Raw genomic sequence first — 12636 nt, 5'->3', positions numbered from 1 at the left:
ATCATCTCGCTTGGGATCTGTGGAATATACATTAGTATATGAACGATTATGATGGAAGGCGAAGAAATGAATTAAAATATGTGCCACAGCCAGGACATGAACCCCGTCTCCTTACTTACTAGGCATACGTGAGTCCAACGCCCTCCCCCAAACAAACTTCATTTCATCCCTTCAGCTTATTTTCCACCCAAATCGTCACTATTGCCAGGGGTCTCCGGCACTGGGGACGATTTAAGGGAAGAAAATAAGCTGAAGATATGAAATGAAGTTTGTGTGGGGGAGGCCGTTGGACTTGTGTAGTCCGTGCAGCAATGCCAACCATACCTGCCTAGTGAGCAAGGAGATCTAGGTTCAAGTCCTGGTCGTGGCACAAATTTTAATTCATTTCTATGGCTTCCATCATTATCATAGATAAAGATGAGACATAATTGTCTGAAGGAAATTATTAAAACGAACATGCTATATATATATATATATATATATATATATAGCATGTTCGTTTTTCATTGTAAAAACTTATTGTCTACAGGGTGGTTTGAAAAGTTCTCGGAACAGATTAGAAAAATAATTCTTACATCACTGAAACTTTTTTTATTTTTCAATATAGTCTCCTTGTAGATTAATGCACTTGGTCCAACAGTGTTCCAGTGCATTGATCCCATCTCGAAAATGAGTTTCCTCCAGGCCTGCAAAATAGTTGTCAACTCTGGTTATCAATTCGTCGTTTGAAGTCAATCTTCGCCCACCAAGAAAAATTTTCAGTTTCTGGAAGACATGCAAGTCTGACGGAGCCATATCAGGTGAATAAGGCGGGTGTGGCAACAACTCATATCTTAGTTCGTGTAATTTTTCCGTGACTACTATCCATGTCTGCGGGCGTGCATTGTCTTGGTGGAAGATGACTTTCTTCCTTGCTAAATCTGGCTTTTTTTGCGTTTCTTTTGTTGCAAAAATGGCTCTGAGCAATATGGGACTTAACAGCTATGGTGATCAGTCCCTCTTTTGTTGCAATTTTGCACAATATTCTCCAGTAATTGTTTGCCCAGTGGGGAGACAATCTACAAACAGAATCCCCTTCGCACCCCAGAACACTGATGCCATGACCCTTTCTGCCGAAGGAATTGGCTTTGCTTTCTTTGGTGGCGGAGAATCAGCATGTTTCCACTGCTTTGACTGTTGCTTTGTCTCTAGAGTATAGTAGTACACCCAAATTTCATCTATGGTCACAAACCAGCGCAAAAAATCTTGTTCTTTTCTCCTAATATGAACCACACATTGTTCCGGTATGTCTATTCTCGTGCGTTTTTGATCCAGCGTCAAGAATCGCGGCACCCATCTTGCAAATAATTGTTTCATTTCTAATTCCTATACTCTTTCGGATGACATCTGGCAATCGTGAGCAATTTCACACACTTTCAATTCTCCATGACTATTTTGTGCACTTTTGCAGTGATTTCTGGGGTAGTGACACATCTTGCCCGACTACTGCGCGGATTGCCATCTAAGCTCTCCCGACCAAATTTAAATTCAATTGTCCACTTGGAAACAGTTGAATATGAAGGAGCAGAGTCCCCCAGTGTATTCTGGAAATCTGTGTGAATGTCCTTTGCTTTCATACCTTTCTTCACGAAGTACTTAATCACTACACGGGAACAACATAGCCACGTCACCATCCCCGGCTGTCTTCCCAGAGCACTTACGTGGCATGGATGTGTGTGATGTCCTTAGGTTAGTTAGGTTTAAGTAGTTTTAAGTTCTAGGGGACTGATGACCACAGCAGTTGAGTCCCATAGTGCTCAGAGCCATTTGAACCACTTGAACTTACGTGGCTCGTGTTGACAGGCAACAGTCCAATGAATAAAACGTAAACAACTCGTTGCGCTAGCGCTGACGTGTCGTGGTGATTCCGGGAACCTTTCAAACCACCCTCGTATTTTTCGTTTTTGTGCCATGTTCTACATCCTGGAGGATACCCTCAGAATGAATCAACTGGAACAAAAGGTACTTCCAATGTAATGTAATGTTTGACAAATTAACTCATGTTTGAGGCCGCCTTATGCGTAGGAGCTCGATCCTTGAGAGATTTAGAGGTGTACTGATTATTTACTGAACGAAACTCATAGGTACAAATATATACTACGAATGTACACTAATGGCCATTAAAATTGCTACACCACGAAGATGACGTGCTAAAGACGCGAGATTTAACCGACAGGAAGAAGATGCTGTGATATGCAAATAATTAGCTTTTCAGAGCATGCACACAAGGTTGGCGCCGGTGGCGACACCTACAACGTGCTGACATTAGGAAAGTTTCCAACCGATTTCTCATACACAAACAGCAGTTGAATCTGGTGAAACGTTGTTGTGATGCCTCGTGTAAGGAGGAGAAATGCGTACCATCACGTTTCCGACTTTGATAAAGGTCGGATTGTAGCCTATCGCGATTGCGGTTTATCGTACCGCGACATTGCTGCTCGCGTTGGTCGAGATCCAATGACTGTTAGCAGAATATGGAATCAGGAGGGTAATACGGAACGCCGTGCTGGATCCCAACGGCCTCGTATCACTCACAGTCGAGATGACAGGCATCTTACCCGCACGGCTATAACGGATCGTGCAGCCACGTCTCGATCCCTGAGTCAACAGATGGGGACGTTTTCAAGACAACAACCGTCTGCACGAACAGTTGGACGACGTTTGCAGCAGCACGGCCTATCAGCTCGGAGACCATGGCTGCGGTTACCCTTGACGTTGCATCACAGACAGGAGCGCCTGCGATGGTGTACTCGACGACGAACCTGGGTGCACGAATGGCAAAACGTCATTTTTTGGGATGAATCCAGGTTCTGTTTACAGCATCATGATGGTCGCATCCGTGTTTGGCGACGTCGCGGTGAACACACATTGGAAGCGTGTATTCGTCATCGCCATACTGGCGTATCACCCGGCGTGATGGTATGGGGTGCCATCGGTTACACGTCTCGATCACCTCTTGTTCGCATTGACGGCACTTTGAACAGTGGACGTTACATTTCAGATGTGTTACGTCCCGTGGCTCTACCCTTCATTCGATCCCTGCGAAACCCTACATTTCAGCAGGATAATGCACGACCGCATGTTGCAGGTCCTGTACGGGCCTTTCAGGATACACAAAATGTTCGACTGCTGCCCTGGCCAGCACATTCTCCAGATCAATTGAAAACGTCTGGTCAGTGTTGGCCGAGCAACTGGCTCGTCACAATACGCCAGTCACTACTCTTGATGAACTGTGGTATCGTGTCGAAGCTGCATGGGCAGCTGTACCTGTACACGCCATCCAAGCTCTGTTTGACTCAATGCCCAGGCGTATCAAGGCCGTTATTACGGCCAGAGGTGGTTGTTCTTGGCATTGATTTCTCACGATCTATGCACCCAAACTGCGTGAAAATGTAATCACATGTCAGTTCTAGTATAATATATTTGTCCAATGAATACCCGATTCTTCTTGTTGTAGCAATTTTAATGGCCAGTAGTGTACAATTATCCGTCCCACATAATTGCGATTAATTGTACAAATGATCCGTGTAACGTGAAATTCGCTGGGTAACGGCGTCCGCTGGTCTCCCTGAGCTATTGCTGGCGCCATTAAGGCGCAGTGGCGTCCCTACCTATGCGGTTTCCGGACAGCGACAGCACGGACAGCGCCCGGGGTCCGTTGAGGGACGAAGCGGGGACCTCAGACAGCGCGTTGCCGTCCAGCAGCAGCTCCTGCAACACACAGGGAAGGCCAACATGTCAGTTCGCCGCTGTAATCACAAATCCGAGATGAACTGCGACGATCTACTGCTTCAGATGGAACATATGCTGGAAAAAAAAAAGTTAACACCCTCAAGCACTAGGTCACTCTACAGGGTGGTCCATTGATAGTGACCGGGCCAAATATCTCACGAAATAAGCGTCAAACGAAAAAACTACAAGGAACGAAACTCGTCTAGCTTGAAGGGGAAAACAGATGGCGCTACGGTTGAAATACGAATGTTTTAGCTGGACCACATTTTTCGCTTTGTGATAGATGGCGCTGTAATAGTCACAAACGTATAAGTACGTGGTATCACGTAACATTCCGTCAGTGCGGACGGTATTTGCTTCGTGATACATTACACGTGTTAAAATGGACCGTTTACCAATTGCGGAAAAGGTCGATATCGTGTTGATGTATGGCTACTGTGATTAAAATGCCCAACGGCCGTGTGCTGTGTATGCTGCTCGGTATCCTGGACGACATCATCCAAGTGTCCGGACAGTTCGCCGGATAGTTACGTTATTTAAGGAAACAGGAAGTGTTCAGCCACATGTGAAACGTCAACCACGACCTGCATCAAATGATGATGCCCAAGTAGATGTTTTAGCTGCTGTCGCAGCTAATCCGCACACCAGTAGCTGACCAATTGCGCGAGAATCGGGAATCTCAAAAACGTCGGGGTCGAGAATGCTACATCAACATCGATTGCACCGGTACCATATTTCTATGCACCAGGAATTGCATGGCGACGACTTTGAACGTCGTGTACAGTTCTGCCACTGGGCACAAGAGAAATTACGGGACGATGACAGATTTTTTGCACGCGTTCTATTTAGCGACGAAGCGTCATTTACCAACAGCGGTAACGTAAACCGGCATAATATGCACTATTGGGCAACGGAAAATCGATGATGGCTGCGACAAGTGGAACATCAGCGACCTTGGCGGGCTAATGTATGGTGCGGCATTATGGGAAGAAGGATAACTGGCCCCCATTTTACACACAGTTTACACCCCTCTGGTGGCAGCAGAGGCGTATATGAGGGGCGTTTGAAAAGTCCGAGAGATGGCACCACCGACGCGTATCGAGGTCATGTCTAGTTTGTAGCATCTTTGGAAAGAACGCACACCAAGTTTCAGCCATATTGGTCTATTTAATTGTGTTTGGCATTCGTGTGAAGCAAGGAAGTCGAGTGATTGTCGAAAAATGGACGAAAAAGAATTTCGTACGGTGATGAAACATTACTTTATGAAAGGCAAAACGCCTCAGGAGACTAAAGAGAAGCTTGATAAAAATTTTCACAGTGGCCATATGGGCACAAGTGATGCTAAATGTTCTGGACGCCCTGTGGAGGTTACGACTCCATAAATCATTGATAAAATCCATGATATGGTGATGGATGACAGAAGAATTAAGGTGCGTGAGATTGCTAGTGCTCTGGGCATCTCGAATGAATGGGTACATAATATTTTGCATAAACATTTGGACATGAGAAAGCTATCCGCAAGATGGGTTCCGCGATTGCTCACGCTTGACCAAAAACGAAATCTGGTGCAGTCTCTGTAATGGTGCAGTTGGAGTGATAAGGTACGGCTAATACGTCTAGATATAACTCTGACAGTGACAGGTACGTCGGCATCCTGTCTGATCCCCTGCATCCATTCATGTCCACTGTGCATGCCGACGGACTTTGGCAATTCCAACAGGACAATGCGACACCTCACACGTCCAGAATTGCTAGATAGTGGCTCCAGGAACACTATTCGGAATTTAAACACTTCCACTGGCCGTAACCCCCCCCCCCCAGACATGAACATTACTGAGCATAACTGGGATGGTTTGCAACGTGCTGTTCAGATGAGATCTCCGCCCCCTCGTACTGTTACTGATTTCTGGACATCCCTGCAGGATTCATGGTGTCAGTTCCCTCCAGCACTACTTCAGACATTAGTCGAGTCTATGCGACGTCGTGCTGCGGCACTTCTGCGAGCTCGCGGGGGCCCTACACGATATTAAGCAAGTGTACCAGTTTCTTTGGCTTTTCAGTGTATATCTTCTTTTCAACACACTGTCCACTACTTGCCACTGCTCTTTGAAGTCGGTTGTCGCCTCCGACCTCATTACAATGTCATCGGCACGCTTCAGTGTTCTTATTTCTTCTCTCCGAACGCTAATTCTCTTTCTACATCTACATCTACATTTATACTCCGCAAGCCACCCAACGGTGTGTGGCGGAGGGCACTTTACATGCCACTGTCATTACCTCCCTTTCCTGTTCCAGTCGCGTATGGTTCGCGGGAAGAACGACTGCTGGAAAGCCTCCGCACGCGCTCGAATCTATCTAATTTTACATTCGTGATCTCCTCGGGAGGTATAAGTAGGGGGAAGCAATATATTCGATACCTCATCCAGAAACGCACCCTCTCGAAACCTGGACAGCAAGCTACACCGCGATGCAGAGCGCCTCTCTTGCAGAGTCTGCCACTTGAGTTTCAAAAAAATGGCTCTGAGCACTATGGGACAACTTCTGAGGTCATGAGTCCCCTAGAACTTAGAACTACTTAACCCTAACTAACCTAACGACATCACACACATCCATGCCCGAGGCAGGATTCGAACCTGCGACCGTAGCAGCAGCGCGGTTCCAGACTGTAGCGCCTAGAACCGCTCGGCCACACTAGAGTTTGCTGAACATCTCCGGAACGCTATCACGCTTACCAAATAACCCTGTGACGAAACGCGCCGCTCTTCTTTGGATCTTCTCTATCTCCTCTGTCAACCCGACCTGGTACGGATCCCACACTGATGAGCAATACTCGAGTATAGGTCGAACGAGTGTTTTGTAAGCCACCTCCTTTGTTGATGGACTACATTTTCTAAGGACTCTCCCAATGAATCTCAACCTGGCACCCACTTTAGCAACAATTAATTTTATATGATCATCTCACTTCAAATCATTCCGCAGGCATACTCCCAGATATTTTACAGAACTAACTGCTACCTGTGTTTGTTCCGCTATCATATAATCATACAATAAAGGATCCTTCTTTCTATGTATTCGCAACACATTAAATTTGTCTGTGTTAAGGGTCAGTTGCCACTCCCTGCACCAAGTGCCTATCCGCTGCAGATCTTCCTGCATTTCGCTGCAATTTTCTAATGCTGCAACTTCTCTGTATACTACAGCATCATCCGCGAAAAGCCGCATGGAACTTGCGACACTATCTACAAGGTCATTTATATATACTGTGAAAAGCAATGGTCCCATAACACTCCCCTGTGGCACGCCAGAGGTTACTTTAACGTCTGTAGACGTCTCGCCATTGAGAACAACATGCTGTGTTCTGTTTGCTAAAAACTCTTCAATCCAGCCACACAGCTGGTCTGATATTCCGTAGGCTCTTACTTTGTTTATCAGGCGACAGTGCGGAACTGTATCGAACGCCTTCCGGAAGTCAAAAAACATAGCATCTACCTGGGAGCCTGTATCTAATATTTTCTGGGTCACATGAACGAATAAAGCGAGTTGGGTCTCACACGATCGCTGTTTCCAAAATTGTACTTCGTTTCGTCTGCTCTTTGTTCACTATACAGACTGAACAACATCGCACGTAAACTACATTCACAGCACGATTTGTCTCGCTGCTCGCGTGATAACTGCCTCCGGCAAGCAAGTTCGCACAGTGTCGGCCCGTTCTTCCTGACGTGGAATGAGATCGCCCCGCGCTTTCCGCGGCTGGGAACTTCGCGGGATGTTGCCACTTTCCTTCCTTCCTCCTGAGGCTCCCACGCGCTGGAGCGCGTATGCAAACCGGAACCGGAAAGCGTTATTCAGATGAGCGCCTCCAGAAAGTAGTCCAGGGCTGTTAGCTGCTGGAGGATGTGCTCCGGCTCCCGTGACAACGGCTCCGAAACACGATAGGGACGGGCTAGTGGACGTAGCTGTATTGCGGGACAGACCGGTATACGGTTTGTTTACCGGCTGGCGTTCAGGACTTCGCAAGGAATACAGGCTGGTCGTAAAGCACGAACTGTCAGATGTCCACGGTCAGAGCATCGCGTTCTTACAAGGCGGTAGCGGCAGTTCACTACAGCTTTCGAAGCTACCACTGCTTTTTCTTACTGCTTAACTGGGAAAGTGCAGACATCATTCGTGCAATATTCATTCTGAAAATAAAAACCACCGTCTCTCGCTGCAATTTATTTAATTTCTCCCAGACATGTTTCGCCTTTTACTTATCACTTATGAACTTTTTTCTTATTTACGAGGGTGAGTCTAATGAAAACCTTAAACTTGTAATAACAAAACGAAATTTCGCGCCGTTATCCTGTAAGAGACAGCAAAGGACTTGGAAGAGCAGTTGAACGGAATAGACAGTGTCTTGAAAGGAGGGTATAAGATGAACATCAACAAAAGCAAAACGAGGATAATGGAATGTAGTCGAATTATGTCGGGTGATGCTGCGGGAATTAGATTAGGAAATGAGACACTTAAAGTAGTAAAGGAGTTTTGCTATTTGGGGAGCAAAATAACTGATGATGGTCGAAGTAGAGAGGATATCAAATGTAGACTGGCAATGGCAAGGAAAGCGTTTCTGAAGAAGAGAAATTTGTTAACATCCAGTATTGATTTAAGTGTCAGGAAGTCGTTTCTGAAAGTATTTGTATGGAGTGTAGCCATGTATGAAAGTGAAACATGACCGATAAATAGTTTGGACAAGAAGAGAATAGAAGCTTTCGAAATGTGGTGCTACAGAAGAATGCTGAAGATTAGATGGGTAGATCACATAACTAATGAGGAGGTATTGAATAGGATTGGGGATAAGAGGAGTTTGTGGCACAACTCGACTAGAAGAAGGGATCGGTTGGTAGGACATGTTCTGAGGCATCAAGGGATCACCACTTTAGTACTGGAGAGCAGCGTGGAGGGTAAAAATCGTAGAGGGAGACCAAGAGATGAATACACTAAGCAGATTCAGATGGATGAAGGCTGCAGTAGGGACTGGGAGATGAAGAGGCTTGCACAGGATAGAGTAGCATGGAGAGCTGCATCAAACCAGTCTCAGGACTGAAGACCACAACAACAACATCCTGTAAGTTGGTAAGCGTGCTACAAACAGCGTGCAGAACGGCCTGAAGGTGGCAGCATAGTGCAGATGCACACATACCGTCGCAGTATCAGTATAAAGATGGTCGCCCCACGTGCGACTTGCACCAGGGAGGAACAGCGTTCTGTTGTTCGGTTTTTGCGTAGTGAAGGTGTGAACCCTATTGAAATTTATCGACGAATAAAGGCTCAGTACGGTGATGCGTGTTTGTCACAGCAATAAGTGTACGAATGGAGTAGGAAGTTCGCAAATGGTGTGACTTCAGTGGAAGATGCTCCTCGTCCAGGTCAGGCACAACGAGTTGTGACTCCACAGAACATTGCACCAGTTGAAGCCATAGTGAAGGAAAACCGCCGAGTGACACTGAATGACATTGCAGCATGTTTACAGATTAGTCATGGGTCAGCACGCCACACTGTGCATGATGTGCTCCAGTTTCACAAAGTGTCTGCAAGATGGGTGCCACGGCAGCTGACTCCTGAAATGAGAGAAGGACGTGTTGATGCTTCTGAAGAAGTTCTTCGGCGCTTTGAACGAGAAGGTGATGGCTTCCTTGCAAGAATCGTTACTGGGGACGAAACCTGGGTCACTTCCACCAACCGGAAACGAACAGAGCGAGCAAGGAACGGCGCCATTCCGCATCACCAAAACCAAAAAAGGTCCGAACAGAACCATCAGCAGGGAAGGTTATTCTGACTCTCTTTTGGGACGAAAAAGGCGTCATTTTGGAGCATTACATGCCTAGAGGGACCACTGTCACCAGTGCATCATACACAGATCTCCTAAAAAATTATCTGCGGCCTGCAATCAAATCAAAGCGACGTGGATTGCTGTCAGCAGGCGTCCTTTTGCAACATGACAATGCAAGGCCCCACACTGCCGGTACAACAGTTGCAACAATCATAGACCTGCATTTTGAGTGTCCTCCTCATCCACCATACTCACCAGACCTTGCCCCAAGTGGTTTCCATATGTCTGGACCACTCAAAGACGCAATGGGAGGAAAGAAGTTCCGTTCTGATGAAGAGGTACGCCACGCGGTGCATGAGTGGTTGCGCGGACTACCAAAAGAATTTTTTTCTAAAGGAATTTATGCACGTTGTAAGCCCTGGAGGACTTGCATTGAGCGTGGGGGAGATTATGTTGAAATGTGATACAGCTTTGTACCACTTCTGCACAATAATATTTAAAAAAATTTTAAGGTTTTCATTTGACTCACCCTCTCATAATTTTATAGCGTAAGACAATGCAATTCCCCAAACAATAGTACAACAACGCAAACCAAAAACATGTCAAATAATATCGCTTCAATACTTTGTCAAGCTTGTATTAAAACATGTTTCTGTTACTCACAAGGACTTTCGCACTTATCAGTTATAACAGGAAGCTCTTACCTTTGATCAGGAATGCCCTATTGAGTACAAAACAAGAACAATAATTTTATGTTTGTACATGTAAACTGTACTTCCATCAAAACTAATTGCTTTGCTTAAATAAAAATCCAGAAGTTACACGATCAACTAGTTTTTATTACTTATAAAACGTAATTTATATTTGTAAGGATATAAAATACACAGTGGACTAACGCTGAAAGATGTGCTGTTTAACAATGAACGATGTGCTGTTGCAATTACGTAAAAAAATAGGTGGCGGGGGGGAGGGGGAGGGGGGAGAGAGAAATTGTCGGCTACCGGTTTCTCTGACACATTCATTTGTTTCTTTCCGTACCAGTATTACCGGTAATCCTACTGTACATAAATTATAAATATATCTTGCTGATGAAGATATTTCAGAAGTGGTGTGAATTGTAAGCCAAGACACTTTTAATTATTTTCCAATTCAATTCAATTTTTAAAACATTATGTACAAAACTGTAACAGTTAAGCTTTTTATTCTTGTAAATATGCATTTCTGTATTTGTTTATTCAATTATGTGTACATTGTCACTATGTGTTGCCGATGGCAAAATTGAGTACACACTCAAAGGCCAAATAAAAAAATAAAAATAAAAAAATCCTACGATTTACTACGTCAGTTGCGTATTGTACCAAACCTATCGAGCTGTAGAGCGCAACTCTAACTTTTACTAAAGGCGGGTTCATTTGAAGTTCTTTGTCAGTACAGTAAATTATATGTACAAAGAGCAAACTATACGCACTGTACAGAACGTTTGATTGAGCACTAGCTATAAACCCGTCTTCTACAATGCAATAAATCTGCAGAGGCTGAATACTGTATTTCCACAGGACATTTCACCGAGTATGGGAAAGTTAAAATACTGGCTACAGCCTGATCCTACTGGGATTCAATGGTCAAGGAAGCTGTGGAAGTAGCAGACAAGCTGCTCACCCGAGACGAGGGTTTCCAGCTCGACAAATCGCGGAGACCACCTCACTTGACATGTGTACTCTCTACCTGACATCCCAACGCGTGCGATCCATAATAATTAGCCACATACTCCGTAAGCACTGTGGATTTGCCGACTGTGCATTTTTTTTTTTTTTTATTTTACTGCTCCATGCATAAAGTTTTATCTACGACTGACATGGACACTCTTCTTATCAGCGGTGTTATAATAGGAAGTTTGGACATACCTTTTTGTTACACGTAGGATTACCAGGTTTTCTAACTGAAAATAAAGGAGATTCTAAAAACTGCTAACATGCTACACGATGTACGATGTAACACTACCCTATCGACGTTTCCTATACTATTTAAATTTTTTCCTTTAATGAGTCTAATGGAACTTTTAATCTCATGCACTTAAAATACATAAAACACTAGAATTGCCGAACACGGTTACAAATATTTACAATCTAACTTGCATTCGGAAAGAAACCGATCATTCACATATTTGACAAAATTCTTAAGAGGTTAAATTGAAATTTGTTATAATTTGCATTTCAGTTTTAATGTTTCTCACATCTGTCCACTAAATACTTATAACTGAAGACACTCTGTGTGGGCATCAGATCGTAGAATACTCGTAAGAAAACACAGCGATCTTTTTTTTCAAAATCTGTACGCTAATTCCTTTGTATTTAGAATCACAAAACACAGACACTTATTTCTCACAAACTTTGCCAGCAAGACTGACATTACCCTTTACAATTTCCCTCACACTTCAGAACTCATCATACAGTTCATCTCCATTTACATCACGTTCAAAATATTTTAAAAAGTCTTGTAGCCCACTGAAATTAATTTTTCTGGTTAAGCAAAGAAGAAAGGCGTTAAGTAATCTGCACACAGTATTGCAGGGTGTCCGAAAAGACTTTCCTTGATTACATAAATTGACTTGTGTCGAATTGTTTACAACTATCAAAGTTTTTTTTTCTGTTTTGCGTTCGCAGTACGTAAGTAGTGGATGAGGTGCAGTGCCCAAGAAGCCATGTTAACCAATCAGGAGAAGGCACAGTGTGTCCTGTGGTACCATGAGAGACGAGCACCAACCACAGTGCAGAGACACTTCCAGACAACATTTGGAAGGAATCCACCTGATGTCAAGAGCATTAAAGCCTGGTATGAGAAGTTCAAGAACACAGGATCGGTTGCTGACCTTCCGAGGTCTGGTCGACCGAGAACCTCAGCAGACAGGGTGGAAGCTGTAAGGCAGTCTTTTCTGCCAAGTCCGAAGAAATCGGTGCGCAGGGCCTCACGTGAATTACAGATGCCAAAAAGCCCTCTCCACGATATTTTACAGAAACGTTTATTGTTTCGTGCATAGAAAGTGCAAATAGTTC

The 12636-nt window shown here is 44.5% G+C and overlaps 1 protein-coding gene across 1 annotated transcript in view; it reads right to left on the bottom strand.

The window, feature by feature from the left end:
- Positions 1-12636, bottom strand: part of LOC126428006 (chondroadherin-like protein) — a gene marked incomplete at its 5' end in the record, with an annotated part of 188846 nt that overhangs the window by 136032 nt on the left and 40178 nt on the right. The window contains one exon of the mRNA XM_050089889.1: positions 3651-3750. Within this exon, the coding sequence (XP_049945846.1) occupies positions 3651-3750 (100 nt within the window). The remainder of the gene's footprint in view (positions 1-3650; positions 3751-12636) is intronic.

Source organism: Schistocerca serialis, chromosome 12, assembly GCF_023864345.2.
Source record: "Schistocerca serialis cubense isolate TAMUIC-IGC-003099 chromosome 12, iqSchSeri2.2, whole genome shotgun sequence".
Lineage (NCBI taxonomy): Eukaryota > Metazoa > Arthropoda > Insecta > Orthoptera > Acrididae > Schistocerca > Schistocerca serialis.
The sequence above is the reverse complement of the archived record's forward strand: the minus strand, read 5'-3'. Positions and strand labels throughout refer to the sequence as shown.